The sequence below is a fragment of the Saimiri boliviensis genome, chromosome 3 (assembly GCF_048565385.1).
Source record: "Saimiri boliviensis isolate mSaiBol1 chromosome 3, mSaiBol1.pri, whole genome shotgun sequence".
Taxonomy (NCBI): domain Eukaryota; kingdom Metazoa; phylum Chordata; class Mammalia; order Primates; family Cebidae; genus Saimiri; species Saimiri boliviensis.
This window is the reverse complement of record NC_133451.1, coordinates 127,805,650-127,832,982: the sequence shown is the minus strand read 5'-3', so window position 1 is coordinate 127,832,982 and position 27,333 is coordinate 127,805,650. Positions and strand designations below refer to the sequence as shown.

At 33.9% G+C, this 27,333-nt stretch overlaps 1 protein-coding gene across 5 annotated transcripts in view; it reads right to left on the bottom strand.

The window, feature by feature from the left end:
• Positions 1-27,333, bottom strand: part of FSTL5 (follistatin like 5) — a 790,158-nt gene that overhangs the window by 641,225 nt on the left and 121,600 nt on the right. For 3 of the 5 annotated variants that reach the window (XM_074396781.1, XM_039479105.2, XM_074396780.1), the window contains one exon: positions 14,863-14,896. In XM_074396781.1, the coding sequence (XP_074252882.1) occupies positions 14,863-14,896 (34 nt within the window). The remainder of the gene's footprint in view (positions 1-14,862; positions 14,897-27,333) is intronic. The other 2 variants (XM_039479107.2, XM_039479106.2) reach the window with 1 other exon arrangement.

The following is a 27,333-nucleotide window of genomic DNA, read 5'->3' as shown; positions in this document are numbered from 1 at the left end:
CTTAAAGTGGTAGCTAAATAATGTGTACACATGGACATGGGTTATGAAAGTAGACACTGGAGATTCTGAAAGATGGAAGGTTGCCGAGTAAGAGCTAAGAAGTTACCACAGGGAACGCTGGCTCATGCCTGTAATCCCAGCACTTTAGGAGGCTGAGGCAGGCAGATCATGAGGTCATGAGTTTGAGATCAGCCTGGCTAACATGGTGAAACTCCGTCTCTACTGAAAAACACAAAAATTAGCTGGCCGTGGTAGTGGATGCCTGTAATCCCAGCTACTCGGGAGGCTGGGGCAAGAGAATTTTTGGAACCTGTGACATGAAGGTTGCAGTGAGCCGAGATCGTGCCACTGCACTCCAGTCTGGGCGACAGAGCTAGACTCTTGTTTCTGGGCAATAAAAAAAAAAGTTACTTAATGGGTATAATGTAGACTATTTGGATACTGGCTGCACTAAACTAAAAGCCCAGATTTCATCACTATACAATATATTCATGTAACAAAACAGTATTTCTACCTTTTACATGTAAACAAGTAATTAAAAAAACACATCTCTTATAACTTCATACTATAATTGTATTAATTAGATATTATTTATATAATATATTAAACATGATATACAACCTATAATATTGCATTTCATATACTAATATTTTATATTAACACTGCTTACAATTTACATATACTCTCCATATCAAGAGTTTTAAAGAAACTTAAAACAATTTATTAAAAATTATATTAGATAATAATGTTCTACTTTATCCATGAAAGGATAGCAATTTGTATGGTAAATAAGAAAGATTGCCATATAAAGAAACGAAAAAAGTAATGGTACCTTCTAGGGTAAACCCTAACTTAGGCTCCCTTGTGTTGTAAGTTATCCTATTAAAGTCATTGCTGCTTCGTATCCCTGAGAAAATAAAATGTTTATGAAGCCCAAGTTGGACCAATAGGTGACATACAGTCCTTTCCTTTTATGAATTCATGCAAATTATATCATGAAATTTAATCCCCATGATTCTAAACCACTGGGAAGAGTTTTAGGGGCAAGATTAAGAGATGGATGGAACTAGAGGTCATATCTTAAGTGAAACAAGCCAAGCAAAGAAAGTTAAATATTGCATATTCTCACCCTGAGTAGGTGCTAAATAATGTGTACACATGAATGTAGAGAATGGAATGACTGACAGGCAATAAAGACTCGGAAGGATTAGAAGATGGGAGGAGCGGGGGGCGAGGATGATAAGAAATTAGTTAATGGACACAACTTACATTATTTGAGTGGTGGGTACCCTAAAAGCCCCAACTCGGCCACTGTGTAATCTGTTCCGGCAACAAAACTACACATGTATCCTCATAAATTTGTAAATTTTTTTTTTTGAGACACAGTCTCACAGCCTTGAATTTCTGGGGTCAAGAGATTCTCCAACCTCAGTCTCTAGTGGAACTAAACTACATGTATGCCACCATGCTAGGCTATTTTTTATTTTTTGTAGAGAGAAGGTCTCACTATGGTTTTCAGGCTGATGTTGGATTCCTGGCTTCAAGCAATCCTCCAGCCTCCCAAAACACTGAAATTACAAGTGTGAGCCACTGCACCTGGGCCCTAAATTTAAATATATGCCATTATTATAACATCAAGAGAGAATAATGCATTATTCCCTTAAAATAAGGAAAATATCTTTTATGTATCTGTTTATGGTCAAAGTACTGTCTACTGTATTTATTTTCATTATGGAGCTCCATGCATCATAGTAGGAACAAGATAAGAATAGTGTTAGTCTAAAAATAAACATGACAGTACAACTAGAGAATGCTTATGTCAGTAGGTTAGGTATCTTCAAGTTTGAAAAATACGTGAAATGTAACTTAAAATTTTGTAAAATGATGATCCAACACAGAGGTCAACATCGCTTGATCTCTAATTTTAACATTATATGAAATTGAGACTACCTAATAAATATGTTTCTATCACAGATGTATTTAAAACACGATTTTTTTTGCATTTTGCTCAAAAGGGTCATATAGTTAACTTTCAATACTTTAAACAGCACTTTGTGGCATATTATATTTATATTACTGGTGAGAAAAGGGGATTTAAAAATCTAGGGGAGGGATAAATAATTGAATCTAGCATTCTGAGTCTAAATTCTGGGATAAGAATTATGTAGAAATTTTGCAATAGCACAGAGCACATTTGACCAGAATTTCCACTCATTTCAAGTGTCCTGTGGATAATAATACCATGCGTCAATAGTTAAAGAAACAATGACATAAATTTTAGTAGGATGACATTATTACTTATTATCTAAGTAATTGAACAAAGTTATTACCATATAATGAGCTGCGACTGTGAAATATATCTTACAATTATTTAAAGAGGATATTATTTGTTTTTTGGCATAATAGGTAAAACTCTAAATTAACTAGTGTATCATAATTAAACAAGAAAAAACCATCTATCTGCTTAATATCATAGAAGTCACAGAGTATAATACCACTTACAGAATTGCAAACCTTTATATGAAATTTTTATAATCATAATTCTAAAAAATATTTCAAATAACATAAAATACATAAAAGGCACTTAACTAAATGTTAAGTTCTAAGATAAGAAGGAAGAAATACATGTTCTAAAAAATCCAAGCAAATATAATCTCTTTAACAAAGTCAATTTTTGTGTTTATAGTGTCTGAACAAAGCAAAAAAGGAAAGGCCATCAATTGTGTAATTTTTATTGGCAAATAAAACAAAGACTTTCATAAGAAAAAAATACAATAGTCATATGAGCATCTCAAGAGCTACTCTTTCATAAAGGCTAACCATTCTAGGTAAGTGAAGTTATTCCTTTAAGCAAGTAAATGAATTCGTCAAACATTTTGGTTAATATTACTTGACATTTCTTGAAACATGACATTCAACTATTTTAGGAGACAACTTATGTATTTTATTTTTGAGATGGAGTTTTGCTCTTGTCACCCAGGCTGGAGTGCAATGGCGCGATTTGGGCCCACTTCAACCTGTTTCTCCCAGGTTCAAGCGATTCTACTGCCTCAGCCTCTGGAGTAGCTGCTATTACAGGTACCTATCACCACACCCAGCTAATTTTTGTATTTTTAGTAGAAATGAAGTTTAATCATGTTGGCAAGGCTGTTCTGGACCTCCTGACCTCAAGTGATCCACCCACCTTGGCTTACTAAACTGCTGGGATTACAGGTGTGACTTTACATGTATTATTATTATTATTATTATTATTATTATTATTATTTTTATTATTTTTTTTAACAAAACATCCACTAGAAAGCATTTAGCTCCCTGTTAAGCCTAGAATAAAGAATCTTGTTGTGGTGATTGAAAGAAAGAACAATATTGAGATCTTAGTGTGTAGGTTAAGACAATATTGGATTATGCAAATAAAAGTCTACTTAAGTGTCTGAATGCCATTCATTTTATATCTCATGTAGATTTATTTATTATTAATAAAAATAAATAAATCAGTTTATTCTGTGTTGATTTCCCCAAGATCACTAATGTGTGGTTATCTTTTAAATAGCACTGCCTTCTGGTGGGCAAAATGAGCTGCAAAATAAATCACCCCAAAATGCCGAAGAATGATCCACTGGATAAGAGAATTTATTGGTGGTAACCTTTTGAAACCCAGAGGATATATGCAAAATTGGGAAAGAAAGATTATGTGCTTGGCATATTATGAATTGAGCCCTTCTTAGAATAAGTAAGATATATAACCAGTTACTTTTTGAAAACTTTCCTGGTTGCTAATAATGGGATTAATAGATTATTATTAAAGGATGTTTGTCTTCCTGCTTCCTGTGGCAGAAGGATATGCATAAACATCATTTTAAATGGTAACAATTTATTTTGATGAGTTTTTTTTTTAAATGGAGAATAAATATTATCTTTATACCCAGAAAAAAGTTATCTACTTACCTTCAGATCTATATTACTTGAAAATAATTTAGGGAGGCATTTGACGGCATAATTTAGATTATTTATAGTGAATAGATTTTAAATTGATTTAATTTTATTTTATAGACCTGGTTATCATTTTATAGAATTGTTAATTTTTAACAATTGCTAATTATTTATTGTTTATAGAATTGTTTATTAGAACTGAAATTATGCTTTTGGATGTTTGTCAAAGTAGCGATTATTATCTCAAGTATGTAATGGCTTTCAAAATTTGGATTCAATGTGTTACTATTTTATTTCAAAAACTTACATTATCACAAAAACATAAATCTCACTCACATAAAGACATGACATAGTTTTTAAATAGTAAAGTTCATAAATGGAAGAGATGCCAGCTAACAAAATCAGAAAATCAATGTGCTCATAATTGAGAATTACATTTTAATTAATTAATTATTCAACAATTTGCATTCATATTGTTAAGTCAAGTATAAAGTTAAGCATTTTGAAATATTTTAAATTCTCTTATTGCTAATTAGATTTGCCAGTTAATCATCCACTATCAAGTTATGTATATGTGAGACTGATATTTTGCTGTAAGGTAACCAATACTTACTCATAAGAATGCATTCCCCCCTCATTTAATTTTGAAAATTAATTTTTAATAAAAGAAATCTGAGAAAATAGAATTGTTTTCATATAGTGCAATTATTATGACATAAAAATTATAGTATAAACCATGTGTTGTCCTCTCACATTCTTTCACAACACTTAATTATTTTTTAAGAATTATTATTACAAGTCTGCCATAAATAAACTTGTCTGAGGTTTATTCAGCATTACTGCTTGCTAAAAACAACCAAGAAAATAAATCATCAATCTCTTGATTGATATTTTCAAGGTGTAAGTTTTCTTGTCTTCTAGGTACTTGAGAATTATAATATTGAGTATAATAGAAGAAAAAAGTTTTCATAAATCTTATAAACAATAATTAACTTCAACAATAACTTTCTGGACTACAAACTAACAAACATAACATTTATAATAATGCATGTATTGGCCGAGCTTTGTGGTTCATGCCTGTAATCTCAGTGCTGTGGGAAGCTGAGTAGGGTGAATCACCTGCAGTCAGGAGTTCGAGACTAGTCTGTCCAACATGGGAAAACCCTGTCTCTACTAGAAATACATAAATTAGCTGGGCATGGTGGCACGCATATGTAATCCCAGTTACTTGGGAGACTGAGGCAGGAGAATCACTTGAACCCTGGAGGCAAAGGTTGAAGTGAGCTGAGATCCCACCACTGCACTCCGGTCTGGGCAAGAGGTGAGACTCTGTCTCAAAAAATAAATAATAAATAAATACATTACAAAGTAAATTAATTAACAATTCATGTATTGTAGTTCACTAAAAATACAATGACTGCATTTCATGAGATTGTGATAAACTCCATTTCAGGTATTATTTATGCTGCTTGCTATATTATATTTTATAAATATAAAGACATGCAATAATTATGCAGAGTCTCATATGAATATACATGTTTTCTGGCACTATACTGCACTTATTCTAAAACTGACCACATAATTGGAAGTAAAACACTCTTCAGCAAATGCAAACAATCAGAAATGACCTAATGGAGCTGAAAAACACAGCACAAGAACTTTGTTATGCATTCACAAGTATCAATAGCTGAATCGATCAAGGAGAAGAAAAGCAATCAGAGATTAAAGATCAACTTAATGAAAAAAAAAAAAAAAAGAGTGAAAATAAGATTAGAAAAAAAAAAAAGCAAATGAACACAACCTCCAAGAAATATGGGACTATGTGAAAAGACCAAACCTAGGTTTGATTGATGTACCTGAAAGTGATGGGAAGAATGGAACCAAACTGGAAAACACTCTTCAGAATATTATCCAGGAGAACTCCCCAACTTAGCAAGACAGGCCAAAATTCAAATTCAGGAAATACAGAGAACACCACAAAGATACTCCTCAGGAAGAACAACTCCAAGACACATAATCATCAGATTCACTAAGGTTGAAGATTCACCAAAGTTGAAATGAAGGAAAAAATGTTAAGGGCAACCCGAGAGAAAGGTTGGGTTACCCACAAAAGGAAGTCCATCATACTAATCACAGATCTCTCTGCAGAAATCCCACAAGCCAGCAAAGAGTGTAGGCCAATATTCAACAATCATAAAGAAAAGTATTTCAACCCAGAATTTCATATGTAGCCAAACTAAGCTTCATAACTGAAGCAGAAATAAAAGCTTTTACAGAAAAGAAAATGCTGAGAGATTTTGTCACCAACAGGCCTGCCTTACAAAAGCTCCTGAAGGAAACACTAAATTTGGAAAGGAACAACCAGTACCAGCCACTGCAAAATCATACCAAATTGTAACAACTATCAACACTATGAAGAAACTGCATCAACTAACAGACAAAATAATCAGCTAGCATCATAATGACAGGATCACATTCACAAATAACAATATTAACTATAAATGTACATGGGCTAAATGCCTCAATTTAAAGAGACAGACTGGCAAATTAGATAAAGAGTCAAGACCCATCAGTGTGCTGTATTCAGGACCTTCATCTTATGTGCAAAGACACATAGGCTCAAAATAAAGGGATGGGGGAAGACTTTTCAAGCAAATGGAAAGCAAAAGAAGCAGAGATTGCAATCCTAGACTCTGATAAAACAGACATTAAAGCAACAAAGATCAAAAAAGACAAAGATGGGCATTACCTAATGGTAAAGGGATCAATGCAACAAGAAGAGCTAACTATCTTAATATATACACACAATATAGGAGCACCTGGATTTATAAAGCAAGTTCTTAGACACCTACAAAGAAACTTACACTCCCACACAATAATAGTGGGTAACTTGAACACCCCACTGTCAACACAGGACAGATCAAAGAGACAGAAAATTAACAAGGATATTCAGGACTTCAACTCAGCTGTGGACCAAGCAGACCTAATAGACATCTACAGACACTCCACCCCATATCAACAGAATATACATTTTTTTCTGGCACTATATTGCACTTATTCTAAAACTGACCACATAGTTGGAAGTAACACACTCTTCAGCAAATGCCAACAAACAGAAATAATAACAAACAGTCTCTCAGACCACAGTGCAATCAAATTAGAACTCAGGATTAAGAAACTCACTCAAAGCCACACAGTGACCACGGGGTAAATAAAATAATTAAGACAGAAATAAATAAGATCTTTGAAACCAATGAGAACAAAGACACAATATACCAGATTCTCTGGGACACAGCTAAAACAGTGTTTCGAGGAAAATTTATAGCACTACATGCCCACAGAATAAAGTGGGAAGATCTAAAACTAACACTCTAACATCACAATTAAAAAAAAAAAAAAAAACCTAGAGAAGCAAGAGCAAACAAATTCAAAAGCTAGCAGAAGATAAGACATAACTAAGCACAGAGCAGAACTGAAGGAGATAGTGACACAAAAAACCCTTTGAAAAATCAGTGAATCCAGGAGCTGGATCTTTTAAAGCTTAACAAAATAGATAGATTGCTACCCAGACTAATAAGAAGAAGAGAGAAGAATCAAGAAGACAAAATAAAAAACAATATAAGGGATAACACCACTGATGTCAAAGAAATAAAAACTACCATCAAAGAATACTATAAACACCTCTACACAAATAAATTAGAAAGTCTTAAAGAAATAGATAAATTCCTAGACACATACACCTTCCTAAGACTAAACCAAGATGAAATTGAATCCCTGAATATACCAGTGATGAGTTCGGAAACTGAGGCAGTAATTGACGGCCTACCTACCAAAAAAAAAAAAAAAAAAAAAAAAAAAAAAAGCTTAGGATCAGACAGTTCCACAGCAGAATTCTACGAGAGATACAAGAAGATCCAGTATAATTCTTTCTGAAACTATTCCAGGCAATAGAAAAAGAGGGACTTCACCCTCACTTATTTTATGAGGCCAGCCTCATTCTGATATCAAAACCTGGCAGAGACAAAACAAAAAACAAAATTTCAGGCCAATATTCCTGATGAACATCAATGTGAAAATCCTAAATGAAATGTGGCAAACCAAATCCAGCAGCACATCAGAAAGCTCATCTACCATGATCAAGTTGGCTTCGTCCCTGGTATACAAGGGTGTTTTGACATGTCCAAATCAATAAATATAATCCATCACATAAACAGAGCCAATGACAAAAACCACGATTATCTCAACAGATGCAAAAAAAGGCCTTCAAGAAAATTCAACATCCCTTTATGCTAAAACCTCTCAATAAACTAGATATTGAGGAAATGCATCTCAAATCATAAGTGCTATTTATGACAAGCCCACAACCAATATCATACTGAATGGGCAAAAGCTGGAAGCACTCCCTTTGAAAACCAGCATAAGCCAAGGATACCCTTTCTCACCACTCCTATTCAACATATAATTGGAAGTTCTGGCTGGGGCAATCAGGAAAGAAAAAGAAATAAAGGATATACAATTAGGAAAATAGGAAGTCAAATTGTCTCTATTCGCAGACGACATGATTGTATAATTAGAAGACCCCATCATCTCAGGCCAAAATCTCCTTAAGCTGATAATCAACTTCAGCAGTCTCAGGATACAAAATCAGTGCGTAAAAATCACATGCATTTCTACACACCAATAACAGACAAACAGAGACAAAATCATGAGTGAACTCCCATTCACAGTTACTCCAAAGAGAATAAAATACCTAGCAATACACCTTTCAAGGGACGTGAAGAACCTTTTCAAGGAGAACTACCAACCCCTGCTCAAATAAGAGAGGGTACAAGCACATGGAGAAAGATTCCATGCTCATGGATAGGAAGAATCAATATTATGAAAATGGTAATATTGCCCAAAGTAATTTATAGATTCAATGTTATCCTCATCAATCTACCAATGACTTTTTTACAGAATTAGAAAAAAAACTACTTTAAGTTTCATATGGAACCAGAAAAGAGCCCATATAGCCAAGACAATCCTAAGTAAAAAGAAAACAGCTGAAAGCATCATGCTACCTGACTTCAAACTATACTACAAGGCTACAGTAACAAAAACAGAATGGTACTGGTACCAAAACAGTTATATAAACCAATGGAATGGAACAGAGGTCTCAGAGATAATGCCACAAATCTACAACCATCTGATCTTTGACAAACCTGAAAAAAACAAGCAGTGGGGCAAGGATTCCCTACTTAATAAATAATGTTGGTTAAACTGGCTAGCCATATGCAGAGAACTGAAACTGGACCCTTTCCTTACACCTTAAACAAAAATTAACTCGAGATGGATTGAATACTTAAACATAAGATCTAAAACCATAAAAACTCTAGAAGAAAACCCAGGCAATACCATTCAGGACATAGGCATGGGCAAAGACTTCATAAGTCAAATACCAAAAGCAATGGTAACAAAAGTCAAAATTGACAAATGGGATCTAATTAAACTAAAGAGCTTCTGCACAGCAAAAGAAACTATCATCAGAGTGAACAGACAACCTACAGAATGGGAGAAAATTTTTGCAATCTATCCATCTGACAAAGTGCTAATAACCAGAATCTACAAGGATCTTAAACAAATTTACAAGAAAAAAACAAACAACCCCATCAAAAAGTGGGCAAAGGATATGAACAGACACCTTTCAAAAGAAGATGTGCAGCCAACAAACATGAAAAAAAGCTCATTGTCACTGGTCATTAGAGAAATGCAAATCAAGACTACAATTAGGTCCCACCTTATGCCAGTCAGAATGGCAATCATTAAAAAGTCAGGAAACAACAGATTCTGGAGATGTGGACAAATAGGAATGCTTTTACACTGTTGGTGGGAGTGTAAATTAGTTCAACCATTGTGAAAGTCAATGTGGTGAATCCTCAAGGATCTAGAACTAGACATACCATTTGACCCAGTTATCCAATTACTGGGCATATACAAAAAGGGCTATAAATCATTCTACTATAAAGACTCTTGCACACATATGTTTACTGCAGTACTGTTGACAATAGCAAAGACTTAGAACCAACCCAAATGCCCATCAATGGTAGACTGTAGAAAGAAAATGTGGCACATACACACTATGAAATACTATGAAGCCATAAAAAGGTTGAGTTCACATCCTTTTAAGTGACATGAATAAAGCCGGAAACCATCATTCTCAGCAAATTAGCACAGGAACAGACAGCCATATACCACATGTTCTCACTCATAAGTGAGAATTGAACAATAAGAACACTGAGAGGGGAAGGACACAAGCCAGGACCTGTTGGGGGGTGGGGCCTAGGGGAGGGATAGCATTAGGAGAAATACCTAATATAGATGACAGGTTGATGGATGCAGCAAACCACCATGGCACGTGTATACCTACGTAAAAAACCAGCATGTTCTGCATATGTATTCCAGAACTTAAAGTATAAATAAATAAATAAAGTTTAAAATAAAACTAGAAACAAGCTGTCCATTAATTTTTTTTTTTTTAATGAAAGTACTACATATGTACATATAAGAGTATGTGTATGTGTAGACTTCAGGCTTCATTGTTAATTTGTTGACTCAAATACATACTTTTAATTTGATTAGGTATGATCTTAACATAATGTTGTCCTATGGTTTCATATACATAGAAACATATGCTTTATAGGAGGAACAGCTTTGTGGCTTACCCTTTTCACGTACACCAATATATATGATATACTACTTGTCACATTAATCTTATAGAGAATTATAGAGGTTTGAAAGATAAATGTTTATAATAATAGCATTGTTTAATGTCCTTGTAAAATTATAAGCCTTGGAATGTCATATATGTAAAGGATTTTTAATATCATGGGTTTACCATAAAAGAAGAATTATATCAAGGGACCTTAAGTCACTTCTCAAAGATAAGTATTTAGTAAGCAACCTGGCATAAGTCATAGATACCTCCTTAGAACACTACTGTGACATGTTTATCATCATTAATTTTTTTCTTAAAGTTATGAAGCACTGAACGGTATGTATATAAATTTGCAGCAGTGTCAATATTTATGCATCACTGAACAGTATGTATATAAGTCAGCAATAGTGTCAATATTTGTAAACACACGATTAAAGAAAAATAACACATAATAAAATTCTTATCAATAAAATTTGTAACAAAAGGCACCATTAATAACAGCATGCTAAATTTACCTAATGTACAATTGGTAATTTGTTAAATAAAATATGACCCATTTTAGGAAAGGACAAAAATGGCAATATTGATCTAAATTCTTCCTTTTTTTTTTTTTTTTTAAAGAGACAGAGTCTCTCTATGATACCCAGGATGGAGTGCAGTGACACAATCTCTGCTCACTGCAGCCTCCTCCTGGCTTCAAGCAATTCTCCTTCCTCAGCTTCCTGATTACAGGCATGCACCACCATGCTTTGCTATTTTTTTTTTTTTAATAGAGATTGGGTTTCATCGTGTTGGCCAGGCTGCTCTTAAACCCCTGACCTCAAGCGATCTGCCTGCCTTGGCCTCCTAAAGTGCTGGGATTACAGGCATGAGCTACCATACCCAGCCTGTACTGTGTACTTTGAATATGATTTCTCAAAATGCTGGCATGTATCAATGCTAAGTTTTATTTAATAATATGTATTTGAAGATTAAAATGAGATGATGCATGTAGAAAACTCAGTACAATGTCTGAAATCTAATAGATATTTACCAAAATGTAACTATTAAAATATATGGAAGTAGTTATTAGGATAACTTTGGAGCTCCGTGTCTCTTAATTGGAGAGTCTTAAAGTAATCAAAATATAACTGGAAATGAAAAAGAGACATACTTTATTTTTATCACCTCTGAATGCGTAAAGGCAAGAGTGTCCATTTAAAAAGATAGGGGAGAAAACTGTGTGATAAAAGCAACTGAACTTTTTCAGTGGATGGACAGTCTGACATCCTTTTATTTACAGAGCAAGGGTCAGGCTGATACTGAGGAGCATTCAAGAGTGTAATCATACAAGTACTTTCCACAAAGGATATTATCATTATGGTTGTCATAAACCTTTTAAATGATTTAGAAAATTAAAAACTTGGCCAGGCGCGGTGGCTCAAGCCTGTAATCCCAGCACTCTGGGAGGCCGAGGCGGGTGGATCACGAGGTCAAGAGTTCGAGACGATCCTGGTTAACATGGTGAAACCCCCTCTCTACTAAAAATACAAAAAATTAGCTGGGTATGGTGGCGTGTGCCTGTAATATCAGCTACTCAAGAGCCTGAGGCAGGAGAATTGCCTGAACCCAGGAGGCGGAGGTTGCCGTGAGCCGAGATCGCGCCATTGCACTCCAGCCTGGGTAACAAGAGCTTAACTCCGTCTCAAAAAAAAAAAAAAAAAAAAAAAAAAAAAAAAAAAAAAAAGAAAGAAAGAAAATTAAAAACTTTATTAAGTTGACAGAATCTGTAAGTTTTTTGTAGAACCAATAATTTCTTAGATTTCAAACCATTTTCTCTGAGAACTCAGAGAGATGCTCTCAAATATAACTGAATATAAGAAATCATAAATTTAAATACTTCTCCAAGAAATATTAGGGGTGAACTAATTTATTACGCTTCTTATTTTAGATATGTTCTTCAAAGGAAAACATTAATGGTTATAACATTCTCAATGCATTTTAAGGACTTAATATACAATATTTTAACATGTTTTATCTGTTGTATGACTGAAGAATACTTTACTAAACATGGCTGCCTAATAGTTGACCTTTTCTTTCAAACCTGTAAGACTACCTCATTTTTCTGTTATAATCTTCAATGCAATTTTATGCAAGGTTACCTTTAACAAATGTTTTATGTGTTAATAGAAGTTCAGGGCCCTGATATCATTACATTGGTGTTGCTGTCATTAGCAGAAATAGGCACAGAATGAAGAAAATAAGACTACGACTTCCTGGAGACACACTCCTGACAATGTAATAAACGTGTTTGGATAAATGAGGTTAACAATTAAGAACTTCAGAGAATTACTAGCTGATAATTGAGCTCAAATGAGGACATAGCTCACATTTCAAAAATTAGTAATGAATGAATATAAAATATTTGATTTTCAGAATTGTTGTCATCTACCAATGGGTAAGATACAGCTTTCATGGTTCAAAATGGGTTTTTATCTCCTCATATTAACATTTAAAAACATTTTTGAGAATTCCTTCCTAAATTCTTGTACAATAACATTTTAAGATGATTCCCATAAATAGTCAAGGAAAATGTAGTGCTCTTCTAAGGAGAAATAAGCAATGAGTCATGATGTAAACATGTATATCTGATATACTTAGAAGTCTAAACACCACAATGTGTGTGAAAGGTCTGAACCATGTGCTAACTAATAATAGTGAACGAGTGACAAGCATCATCTTGAAATTTTTATTGCATTATAAAAGAAAACATGTGCCTAGATAGTAGTTGGAGAAACATAATTTCTACTACTTCAGATGATATGATTTTTATACCCCAAGGCAATAAAGCATCAAGAAGAAAGCTACACTACATTTATTTTTACTGTAACAGAATACAAATATGATTTAAGATACACCTAAAACGCTGGAACCCTTCATAAGAAGAGAGATGCATACTCAGTAAGCTTAAAATGCATATATCATTTAAATGCACATCATACAGCAAATCTTGAAGTAAAAATTCCCCTTTGAACACAAAAGTATAAAACCTGGAGTTAATATGAGTGCTTTGAGGATAAATAAGTATAATAATTTCACATATAAAATAACAAACAATACTTCATTTTGCTGAAAATGCACAAAAATAGTCTGGGAATCCCTGGAAGAAATGTCTTACATAATTCATTTGAACAAAATAAATGTAGCCAAATTTTTTAAAAATGCAAATGCATGTGTTTTTTTTTACTCTTCAGCAATATAGACACACAGATGAACCACCATGGAAAAAAATATTGTAAAATCAGTCAGTTGTGGGAAAATATGCAGAGAGGATTTTATTTGGACTTGTTATAAATCAGCAAGATTGTAGAGACCCTCCAAAGTGTTACTTCCCTTTCCCTATTTCAGAAGACTATGTAAACTTCATAACTGCTTCATATTTATTTTTTTAATTTTTGCAGAACACTGAAAAAGGTAAAAACAGTACATATCTTTCTATTCAAAAAGGAGGGAAAGAAACGGGACAATTGTGCTTTACTCCATTGACAGGCTTGGGGCTGGAATGCCTTTGGGAAGCCTAAAATGTAGATGAAGAAGAGCCAGCACCTGAATGGAGAGGCTAGAGGAATCAACCTAAGAAAAGTCTGTGGTGTGCCATCATTATGATCAGCAGAAGCACGAGTTAATGGAAGCCTTTTGTTGAAAGATGACAATCTATATAATTTATTATCTCAATGAGTAAGCTTCAAAATTTAAGAATGTGACTGTAGAGAAAAGAGTCTTCCAACATTAGAATAATGTTGCCTATGCCATACTGAGAGCTATTGCCAACGTTTAATGCATAAATATGTTCTAGCCTTTTTGTGAAAAATTAACTAGATGGCAGTGACTACATAGTTGGGTCTTCATGAAACACATTTTGATGAAATCCATTTGCCAATACATAGAAGTGACAGAACACCAACCTCTAGGGACAAAGGTTGGTGGAGGAATTCACCCACCATACTATAAGGAATAAACAAAAGAAAGTTGGAGTTATCAAGAGCACTATATAAAGATGAAAAACATCCACACAGACTATTTGGTGGCCCTGGAGAATCCTAGAAGGGCTGAAAATGGCTTTAAAAATCACACTGAGTATTTTAAATGATCACTAATTTCTCATTTTTAACTTTTCATTCAAAATGGCATCACTTCTCTTTTTCTTTCCTTTATGAATATATATATATAATTGTTATCTTAAAGAAATCATGTCTTACCTTTGATTCTTGAACTTTCTTGATTTTTTTCCTGCTGGAAATAAAACAGAAAATGGGTCAAAATATGTAAGTAAACACTTGATCAACAGTTTGATATAGTTTCACTATAGAAGGATTATTAAAGTGTTTTTTGTACATATTCCCAAGAACATGATTCTCACCTTTAAAGAAATGCATGTAATTTTTTGAGAGAGCATTTTGCTCTGTTGCCCAGGCTGGAGTACAATGGCATAAACATGGTTGACTGTAGCCTCGACCTCCCAGAATCAAGTGATCTCCCACCTCAGTCTCCCAAGTAGCTAGGACTACAGGCATGTATTATTATGCCAGGTTATTATTTATTTATTTATTTATTTATTTATTTTTTGTAGGGACGAGGCTTCCTTACCTAGCCCAACATGGTCTTGATCTTCTGGACTCAAGCAGTCTTCCTGCCTCAGCTTCCCAAAGTGCTAAGATTAGAAGGGTGAGCCCCCATACTCCACCTTATGTAAAATATTTTATTGGAGTAGTGATAACTCTTCATGGGCATAGATTTCTCTAAGAAATCACTAAATTAGATGAATATGGATTTATAAACAAATTACTAATGAATAATAAATAATCATGCCTCTCAACTGCCTTAGGCCATTCCATTTAACTCTAACGGATATTAAATAACGCCTTCAGAATTTCCTTAAAATGGCTCTACATTAATCATAAGTTGGTGAAGGAATAAATTTATGCACAAACATAGTGACAAATTTTACTAAGAGGATACAAAAGACTTTTCAACGGTCTTTTCTTTTGTTTAACTTATAATTGGACCCCGTCTCACTTCTTAAGGCTAAAGTTGACAACAATTCTATTATTTATTCAAAAGGCTGCTCCAGTCAGACGTGTCTCTCAATTTGACATCCTCCTTATTAGTTACCAGGCAACCCCAAAAGAATTCGCTTGCTTTCAAGTTTTAAAGTGGATATTGTGCACTAACTTCTCAATTAATATGCAAGCACAGTTTACTCTGTCTAAAGTTTCAGTGTCTCACACTGAAAATAACTTTGAAATATGATTCTAAGAGAAAAGGACAATGACATACAAACTGAATTGCAGAACTGCATGAATGCCAATAAATTTTGGTACAAGAGTAAGAAAATAGAAAGAACTGATTTTGCTGCTAACATTAATCCCAGATTTAGATCTTGAGAATAAAATGGATAATGACAAATGTATATTTATTGAATCAGCTAATCTAGTGTTACAATTCTGCTGGACTTTAAAACTTGGTGCTCTAGTTATCTCATCGTAACTCACCCAGCCTCTGTATTTGAATTCTGTTCCATTTCTTACTAATTGTTTAGAGTATCTGTTGGTCACTTATACTAAAATTTAAATGTAAGTTACTTGTATTAAAAATATAATAGTTTTTCATAATTATATAACTAGCAGGCTTAAGTTTTCCAAAAGAGTATTTGTTAGTGAGAATCTCTCTTTCCTTCCCTCTCCTCTAATTCATTCATTCAGTCAGTCATTTAGTCATTCATTCTTTCACCAAATACGTATGGATCATATTCTATGTGCCAGACACAGTTCCCAGTGATGAGACTATAGGGGATGAACAAAATAGAAACAATTTGTGTCCTCGTGGAGCATATTGCATAAACTTTATTCTGAAAAGATATGCTACAGAAGGTGACAGTGTTGGAGTGGAGTGACTGCAATTATATGTATAGCCACAGTGGTAAATTGATTTTTAAATAAAATTCTGAATGAGATAAGTATGATCCAAGCATATATGTGTGAAAAATATGTCCTAGCAGAGAAAAAATTTTCAAATGTCCTGAGTTACATACAAGAGTATGTAGCTTTGTCAAAAATATTAAAGTGACCACTGCATGTGGACTAGATTGAGGGAAGGGAATTTAGTAGGAAATACAGCCCCAGCGGTAATAAGGGCCAGACAGACTGGCACTTGGGGCATTTGGTAGGACTTTGGTTTTTACTCTGAGATAGCTGAGAAAATACATACATATCTTATCAGGGAGTAATTATCCAGGGGTAGTTATCTGGATTACATTTAAATAGAATCACTTTGGCTATCTCTTGAGAGTAGGTAAAGGGCAAGGACAAAGTCAGGGAGGCCAGTAAAGAAGGTATTGCACTAATTCAGGTGATTCGTGATAAAAACATAGAACTATGTGGTAGCACCGTATTTGGAATACCTGCTTAGAGCAAGGCTTGCTGATAGATTAAAGTTTCACTGTGAGAAACGGAGCTGACAAGGATGATTCTAAATGTCTGAGCTACTAGAAGGATGGAAATATCTGTAAGATGAAGAATATGGCCCAAGAAGAAACACTTATTCCTTCTTCACCTGTCTTGCAGCACTGCCACACTCAGATTTTCTTCCAATGCCCTGGCTACCCCTCCTGAGTCTCCTTTACTGCTTCCCCACTTCCTAAGCACTAGTTCCCTAGGCGTTGAGGTCTTCTCTTTCTTCCATACAGCTCACTCTTTTAGCAATCTCGTCCAATGTCCTAGCCGTAAGTTTCATTGTATTGCTAAGGATTTATATATCTAAACCAAACCTCATCATTGAACTTCAGACTCACATATTCAACTGTCTTTCAACATCCCTATTGGATTTCTAATAACATAGCCTGTCTGTGAAGTTTCAAACTGAATTTCTAGTCTTCCCTTACTTCCTTGACCATCTTTTTCATCTTAGTTACAGGTGACTTCATTCTTCTAGTTGTGCACATCCTTAGTGTCACGTTGTGTTACTCTGTCTCTTAAGAAATAATCAACCTCAAATTTTCATTATTATGATTTTTAAAAATGTTGACTTTGAAATTATTTTGGCTATATGTGCAAGGATTCAAAGTAGGTAAACAAAACTAATAGGACATATTTCAACAAGGTGCATAAAGGTTTAAGCCACCAGTATGTGTGTAAATTATCACTTTATAAATTAGAACATAGAGTAAAGCTCACTAATCTAGAATTGAGTATTGTAAAATGTATAAGAAAAATATAAAGTTGAATTAGCCAACAAAAGAGGATGGAAGCATAAAAAATTATAGGAGAAAAATCAAGAGATCAAAGAATTATGGAATCCCAAGGAACATATTATTTGGAAGAAAATTTTCAATGGTATACAATTATTCTGGGAAGTCAGGTACAATTATGTCTAAGAAAATGTCTATTCATTATATTAACATAGATAGAATAACTGACTTCAAATAAAATGTTTTTTGGTGCTCATATGGAATCAAAAGTCCAATTCAAGTTATTTAAGGAAGAGAGGAGAGTGATTGAGACATGTATTAAGTGGTAAAAATTACATGATGGAAACATGACTAGGAATGAAAAGCCTGTTATGGTGTATATCTGGAAACTAAAGTCCACAGAGGTTTTGTGTGTGTTGTTTTTTTTTTTTTTTGCTTTTTGTTTTACTTTGTTTAGTTTTATAATATTATATTATTATTTATATCACTGAGATTTGAGAATATATAAATGATGAAAGATACACAGTAGAAATGGAGAGGATTAGGATAAAAGGAAGAGATAGCATGACTGATTTTATAAGGTTATTGAAAGAGTGGGTGTAATAGAATATAAATGGGGGCAAAATTTAGATAGATCAGTCTCTGTAATACAACGGGTGGGAACAGGAAGGCTTAGTCATAGATGCAGGAGGTATCTAAGTTTGATATGACAAATTAAACATGTTCAATCTCTGATGATTTATTTTCTTTATGTAATAGAAGGAAAGGTGGTTGGCTAATTGTGGAAGCTGAGTGTTTTGTCAGAAATTTGAGAAGACAGAGAAGATTTTAAGGGCATTGCTTTTTGCAAGAGTAGGTGAGAAGAATCACACATACAGCTTGGCATGGTTGAGCCAATCCTAGCTGAATTTTGTCATCAATTTGTAACAATCTTAGGCTCAGTTTACCTATAACTGAATGGGCTTTTTATTGATATAATATTTCATTTTATTTGTTTTCTAAAATCAAGTTCTCTACGCAGCTTTATATAATTATAAATTACCAATTCAAACCTGCCTAAATATTCTATAAACAAGAAGTATTTAAAAAGTAAGAATTTGGAGAAGATAAATTCGTAATTAATTTAGTAGACTGGGAAGAATGACAATAGATTTACGAAGTAAGAAGGAAACTTAAGGGTAAACTGCATCTCTGTCAAAGTTGTATAAACTCCTTTCACTGGAGACTCATTTAGGATTTATAAATAAAAACTGTTGCAATTTGCTTTTATTGCTTTAATGTTACATTATTCACAATGGCAATATAGATTTTCCACAATTTTCTTTTACCAACTATAACTTCATGTTTAAAATATTTACTTTAAATGAGAAAACACTATAAAGAAAATAGTGATTATTTAATTATTTGAGAATTCATGAGTGATCAGAAACATTTGTTATTCATGGTTCATTTGAAAACATTCTTACATTAGAAAGAGTTAGGTCTTGTTCATAATAGCAGGATGTTTATATTTCTATGTATAAATTAATTTTAACATTCTTTCAGAAATTTTTCTAATAAAGTGAACCTGACTTAAAATAAGTAATATATTGAGTCATGTGTTATAGCTAAACAATTGAAAGCTATTCATGTTTTACATTGTACTGTGCTGTTTTTTGGAAGAATGCCAAAATGCTGCATATTAATTACATCAGCATATTTCATGAAATCCAGCCCAGTAATGTAAGATGACTAAAAGCTCTAGCACACAGTATGATAAAGATTGGCAGCTGGGCGTGGTGGCTCATGCCTGTAATCCCAGCACTTTGGGAGGCCAAGGAGGGTAGATGATGAGGTCAGGAGGTTGAGACCAGCCTGACCAACATAGTGCAACCCCATCTCCACTACAAATACAAAATTAGCTGGGCATGGTGGCACATGCCTGTATTCCCAGCTACTCAGGAGGCTGAGGCAGGAGAACGGTTTGAATCCCGGAGGTGGCGGTTGCGGTGAGCCGAGATCTCGCCATTGCACTCCAGCCTGGGCAGCAAGAGCAAAACTCCGACTCAAAAAAAAAAAAAAAAAAAAAAAAAAAAAATGACAAAGACAATCTGAGAAGTAAGGATTTAAAATAATCGCATGAGTCAACAATATAGTCTCTTAAATATTTTAAAACAGAAATATAGTAAATGCACCTTAACTAAACCAAAGTAAAATTAAATCAAATTGGGGTACACAGTAGCTGTACAAATGAGGTATAAGTGGTTCTAAAGCACCTAAGCAAACGAGTTTAGCAAATAACTCCAAAACACAATGTTGCTAGTATTCTAACTGGACTGAATGTTACCACACTAGGAGATATTATTAAGGATATTTTCTATCCAGTATTTGGATTTATAACATAATGGTTATTAAGGTTTGATGATGGCTATGTTATAACATGAAAACAGATTTCTCCTGATGAAACTAAAAATGCCTGGCTACTATATCTTCCAACATAATTTACCTGTTTCCTTCCTTCTCACTGAGAAGCACATGCTCTCTGGAAAGTGGAGAAATCATCTAAATGTTAAATGCTAAGTGCATCATCTCCACTGTAACAGCACTGAGGTAATAAACATTAAACTATCAATGAGCTGTCCTCCCTTTCCGTCCTATAAGCTTAAACTATTTTAAGGGATAGCCATAAAGTCCATATAGATACTACCCATGAATAATCTTCTTTAAAATGTATTTACATACGATGTTACATTAATAACACTAGTCCTTTGCTCTCTGGTCATTACCAAGAATACTGCAGACCTCCTTTCACATGGAGGGACAGAAGAGTGAAGCACATGCAGATAGAATTGGGTGGGCCGCCTAGGAGTTAAATGGATACTATTTGACTCTGAGAGAGTATACACAGTCCTTTTCACTGTACATGAAAATAATTTGCTTAAATAAAAAAGGGAGTAGAAAATATCAAGTAGATATAAGGCAAGATCCTTTTCTCCTCATATGGGAGTAATGTGGAAAAAAAAATCTAGTTTGCTATTGTTTCTCCTTATCCTCATGTGATTTGTTTGCATTTGGTAACTAATAAAAAGCATATACTAAGACTATGTGACTCTAGATAATTAACACAATTAACATGACTCTTTTTAAAAACAAGTCAAAGTCGAAAGGAAAATCCCTGTGAAAATTTCTTGTATCTCACTGCAGCAATATTGGAAAATTATTGTCTTCATAAGAAATTTCCTGTTGTGCAAATATAGCATTTCCTTTAGTTGAATAGGTGGCATAAGCTGAGAAACTATAAAGTTCAAGAGGAAAAACAAACTACTTATTTATGATTTTATTTTGACTAATATGTGCAATCAAGTACATTCAAGCTGTGTTTAGCCTGACTATATGCTAAAATAAGTAATTTTTCTCATGGGATTTGACAAAACTCAGATGTATAGAAGACTTTTACTGGTATGTTGAATAAAGCCCAAAATGAATCCATAAACTTAAAATGTACAAAGTAGCAAAAGAGAGAAATAAATTCTGCAGTAGTCAGAAGTGGTGTGTTCTAGTTAAAGTAATCTATCAATCCACATTATCCACAGTTCTTCCTAAAGTAAACTGATGATATCATTCACCAAGGTGTTATTATGTATATGTACTTTAAAGCTCAGGTGTGAGTGGGTAATTTCCAAACTCATGAATAATAGTCAATAGATCCTAACACTGAAAATAGTGAATGGATAAAAATAAAGTATATAAAAATATACATTTAGTGGTAAATATGCATAGAGGTAAATCTTACTAACTTTAGCAGTCTGCCTAGTTTAATTTTCTTCTCAGACCTCTGCCCTTCTATCTGATATAATTATTACTTTCCAGACAAATGCTACCAGTTAAAAATGATTTTAAAAGTAATAATTTGCATCAGAATACTAACAATAATGATATATTTGTTCTCATGTGCTATATGGTAGAAATATAAAATATTGAGGTGTTTTAAAAGATCTACTATGTGATATGGACTGGAAATTCGTGGAATTTGAGAATAGGAGATTGTCTCAGTAGATCCAGTCTTCAATAATCTCATAATAAATTTATTCTGTGCAATTCTGACACCTGAATACTCATGAATATATGAGCTTCCCTTCTCAAAGCCACACACACACACACACACACACACACACTCTTTATCAAAAATATGTGTTTTGCTGGTGGCAATTAAATTATGAAAATGGGGAGGTGGTGGGCATAAAAAATGCCTGAAAAATAGAGATATTGTCAGTCATAATCCACTATATCTAGTGTTCTCAAACTGGAAATCATAGATATATTATCAGTAAACTATAAAGCCAAATTTTCAGTTCTACTTTGTTTAATCAAATTTTATTATCTTTTATTTAAAATACATTTTCTTAGAAGTTGAACCATGTTCCTGATCCAGTCTTATGTCTTCAACAAGGCCTTCCCTGAACATTCTATCTAAACAGCACCTCCATCATTATTATTTCAACATTTTTTTTCATTTTTCACAGAAGTCACTACTTCTAAGAATAATAAGTGTTTGTCCATTGTCTGTTCCTCCCACTAGAATGTATCTCCCATGAGGAAATGTACTCTGCAGTCTCAGCTGGCATATCCTCAATGTCTTAGTCCCTGCAAGAGTGGACTCTTTTTCAACAGACTCTTTGAACCCCAGAATTCAATATTCAGATGGAGGGATAGGCAGAGACACACACAAAATATATGTCATAAAATGTGATATTCAATAGTGGAATTAGTATCAAGTCTAGATAGTACAGTAAAGAGAGGAATGCATTCTTTCTTAACTTGGGCAGCTGAAGGTGAGCTGTGAGAAGGTGAGGAACTGAAGAATTTACAGAGAAAGACGAGATTGTAAAAAAAAAAAAGTAGGTTATCTCCACAGCAAAGTGAAAAAGCACATTTTATCTAGAGGACATAGCATGGACAAAGTTACAGATCCAAAAGAGTGCATGGTAAGATTGCTAGACAGCAAGTAGTGTGTTCAGGAGTGCAGAGTTGGAATCATTAAGTTACTAAAGAAGGCTGGGCAAGTAGTGTGTTTCAATGATTAATGAAGAAATGAAATTAATTTTCTTATGTTAGTAAGAAATATCATTAGATTTATTAATAGCCTAATGAATATATATTGAAATCCTACCTGGAAAAGCTTCAGAATCTCAGTCAACTGTCAACTAACTTCTCTTTTGGTTTAACATTTTGATGTAAGGTCATTCATTCCAGTACTAAAATTATAGTTGCTTCTTTTTGTGTATTAATATTGTATTTTCTTGTTTATGTGATTTTCAGTAAGAAAATCTAGAGATAACTTGCTATTGGGTTGAGATAATCTCAGTATTACCTCAAATTATAAAGACCATAAGCAAGATATCAATGACACACATTTGACAAAAAAAATCAAACTAGAAGAGAATTTACTCACCAGAAAATTGCCTGTAATCCCAGCACTTTGGGAAGCCAGGGCGGGCGGATCACAAGGTCAAGAGATTGAGACCATCTTGGTCAACATCGTGAAACCCTGTCTCTACTAAAAATACAAAAAAATTAGCTGGGCATGGTGGCGCATGCCTGTAATCCCAGCTGCTCAGGAGGCTGAGGCAGGAGAAATGCCTGAACCCAGGAGGCGGAGGTTGCAGTGAGATCACGCCATTGCACTCCAGCCTGGGTAGCAAGAGCGAAACTCCATGTCAAAAAAAAAAAAAAAAAAGAAAACTGTATTCTTATTTTATTGCATACATATTCTGATATTACATTTAGAAGTTAGGTGAAGCCAATTTGCGTGTGTCTAAATTGAAAATAATGGGAAAATATATTTCCCATTATGAGAAATATTACTAATGGTTTGGAAGTAGTTATAAACATAAGAGAGTTTGTTGTGGTTGTTTGCTTGTTTTTCACCAAGATCTCGTATGTTCAAGTCCAATAAGTATGACATATATACTAACAATCAAAACATTCAGTGTCAAAAAGAAGCAATGTTTTATCTATTTGAATTTTGCCATAAGATTGTGACAATTTAGTCACATGTTCAAGCTTCACTTCTAATTCTAGTTATCTTGTTCCTTACCGTCTCCACTGAAGGGTGGAATCATGAAAAATAATCTTTAAGGCTGGAATCACCTTCACCAAAATGGTTGAAAGTTGATATATTGACCTCCTTCCATGAATCATGAATGTTCTTAATGAGATCTGGAATGGTGAATCCTTTCCAGAAGATTTTTAATTTAATTTGTCCAGATCCAGATTCATCAGAGGAGTTACTGTCTATGACAGCTAAAGTTTTACAAAATATATTTCTTAAATAATAAGAATTGAATGTCAAAATTACTCTTTGCTTCATGTACTACAGAGTGAATGTTTTGTTAGCAGGCGTGAAAGCACATTAGGCTCCTTGTAAATCTACATCAGAGCTCATGGGTGACCAGGTACATTGTGAAAGAAGAGTAGTATTTTAAAAGGGATTTTTTTTTCTGAGCAGTCGTTCTCAACAACGAGCTGAAAATATTCAGTAAACCATGCTCCAAACAGGTGTGTTATCATGCAGCTTTTCTTCTTTCATTTATAGAGCACAAGCAGAGTGATTTAGCATCATTCTTAAGGACCTCAGCGTTTTCAGAATGGTAAAGGAGCATTTGCTTCAACTTAAATGCTGCTTCACCAGCAGCATTAGCCCCTAACAAGAAAGGAAACCTGTCCTTTGAAGGTTTGAAGTCAGGCATTGACATCTTTCTCACTAAGAAAGTGGTAAATGGCATATTTTTTCCATAGGAGGCTGTTTCACATACATTGAAAATCTCTTGTTTAGTGTAGCCACCATCATTAACTATCGTAGGTTTTCTTAATAATTTTCTGCAATTTCTGCATCAGCACTTGCTGCTTCGCCTTGCACTGTTATGTTACAGAGATAACTTCTTTCCTTAAGCCATGTGAACCAACGTCTGCTAGCTTAACTTCTTCTGCAGCTTTCTTGCCTCTCTCAATCTTCACAGAATTGAAAAGAGTGAGAATCTTGCTCTGAATTACACTTTGGCTTGGAGGAAGATTGTGCTTGTTTTTGTTTGTTATCCAGACCACCGAAACTTTCTTCATATCAGAAATAAAGCTGTTTAGTGAAACATTATTCATTCATTCGCTAAAGTAGCACTTTAATTTCCTTCAAGAACATTTCCTTCGTACTCACAACTTGGCTAAATATTTGGTGCATCATTATTCATTTATTCACTAAAGTAGCACTTTTAATTTCCTTCAAGAACATTTCCTTCATACTTACAACCTGGCTAAATATTGGGTGCAAGAGGCTGAGCTTTCAGCCTATCTTGGCTTTTGCTATTTTTTTTCTCACTAAGCTTAATGATTTCTAGCCTTTGATTTAAAGTGAGAGACATGCAATTCTTCCTTTCACTTCAACATTTAGAGGCCATTGTAGGGTTATTAATTGGCCTAATTGTAGTATTAATGCATCTCAGGGAATAGGGAGGCCTGAGGAGTGGGAGACAGATATGGTAATGGTCAGTCTGGTGGAGCAGTCAGAACACACACATTAACAAATTAATTTCAGCATATTATAAAAGTGCAGTTCATGGTGCTCCAAAACATTTACAGTAGTAACATCAAGCTCTCTTCCTGATTTGATCATTATAATTTCATGCTTCTATCAAAATATCACATGTATCCCATAAATATACACAAACATTATGTATCTGTAATAATTAAAAATGTAAAAATTTTTAAAAGATCACTGGTCACAGATCACTAGAACAGATATAATAATAATGAAAAAGTTCAAAATACTGTGGGAATTACCAAAATGTGACACAGTGATATAAAATAAGCACATGGTGTTTTTAAAAAAACACCACCAGCAGATTTGCTTAGCACCAGGCTACCACAAACCTTCCATTAAAGAAAAAAAAAAAAATCCTGTATTTGCAAAGGGGAATCAGATAAGGTACAATAAAAACAGGTGGGCTTGTCACTAATAGGCCACTTCTCCAGTTATTAACTGAAATGAAAATAAAATAAATAAATAATTTATTAAACAACTGGACAATTTTTGTTAGTATTCTCAGACAATGTTCCCCAGTGAAAGAATTAACTTGGAAACATTTAAAACGTGTACCTATTTAATTTTACAATATTTTGTGATTTTTTTAAAGATGATAATGAGGGACACAGCATTTTTCGTATATACATAAGACACATTTTAACTAACTAGCTTTTAGGTATTCTACCTGTACATCTTATTTCTGTCTAAAGAAACTTGAAATATCATTGGAAGGTGTCAAATTTCCTACTGTCATATTATCATTTTAGTAGGCTATTGGCACACTAAATAACCACTCACTATTTGAACATGGTTTCTTTTTTTTTTTTTTTTTTTTTTTTTTGATTTGGAAAGTACATGTCTAGCACTGCACTAGAAAATGGGGATTAACTATAAATAACATAGATGTCTGATCTCTGAAGTTCATATTCCATCTGGAAAGACAAATAGATATTACAACACAATGATAAAGAACTTACAGGGTGATGTGGAAAAAAGAATGTGAGCAGTTGCATTTGCTGAGTTATGGGGCAAAGGGAGAGTCTCCAAGTGAAACTGTAACTAGAGCTAAGAATTAAAAGGTGGCAAAGCAATTTACTGGGGGAGAAGAGCATTAAGCTGTGCAAAGGCACAGAGTTGTAAACTCTTTCATCGTTTGGGAAGAACTGTGTACAGTTAAGCATAGCCAACTGCAAACTTCTTTAGACATAAGCCTTATATAAAAATACATTCAAGAAAGTTTTCTTCTAGTTCCAGAAGAAAAATTATGCCTAGTTAAATATTACAGCTGAAGCTATTTGGTAAAGAGCCAATAAGTTAAATAAACATGCCAATTATTATAACAGTTTTCACAGTGTACTTTTAGAGTGTGATAAATAATCATAATTTTTTAAAACATAAATAACTAATTAAAAGACTTGTAATTAATGGAAACATAAATTGTAAGTTAATGATTTGATTATGAGAATTAGTGAATTTAAGTTATTTAAAATGTAGACGTGTGCATGTACATTAGAATTTCTTCTATAATATGTTTATCCCTTAATAGATCTGGGTTTTTAATTTATTAAGTCTGCAAACAGTCCGTAAGTAAGAGATGTTATAGAAATCGAATTATTTGGTTTGTGAATTCCCAAACTGAGAGTAGGGTATCCTTATCTAAATTTTGGACAGATTACAAATGAATAACATTTATTATTGAAAATATGCTTTGCGCCGGGCGCGGTGGCTCAAGCCTGTAATCCCAGCACTTTCGGAGGCTGAGGCGGGTGGATCACGAGATTGAGAGATCAAGACCATCCTGGTCAACATGTTGAAACCCCGTCTCTACTAAAAATACAAAAAAATTAGCTGGGCATGGTGGCACGTGCCTGTAATCCCAGCTACTCAGGAGGCTGAGGCAGGAGAATTGCCTGAACCCAGGAGGCAGAG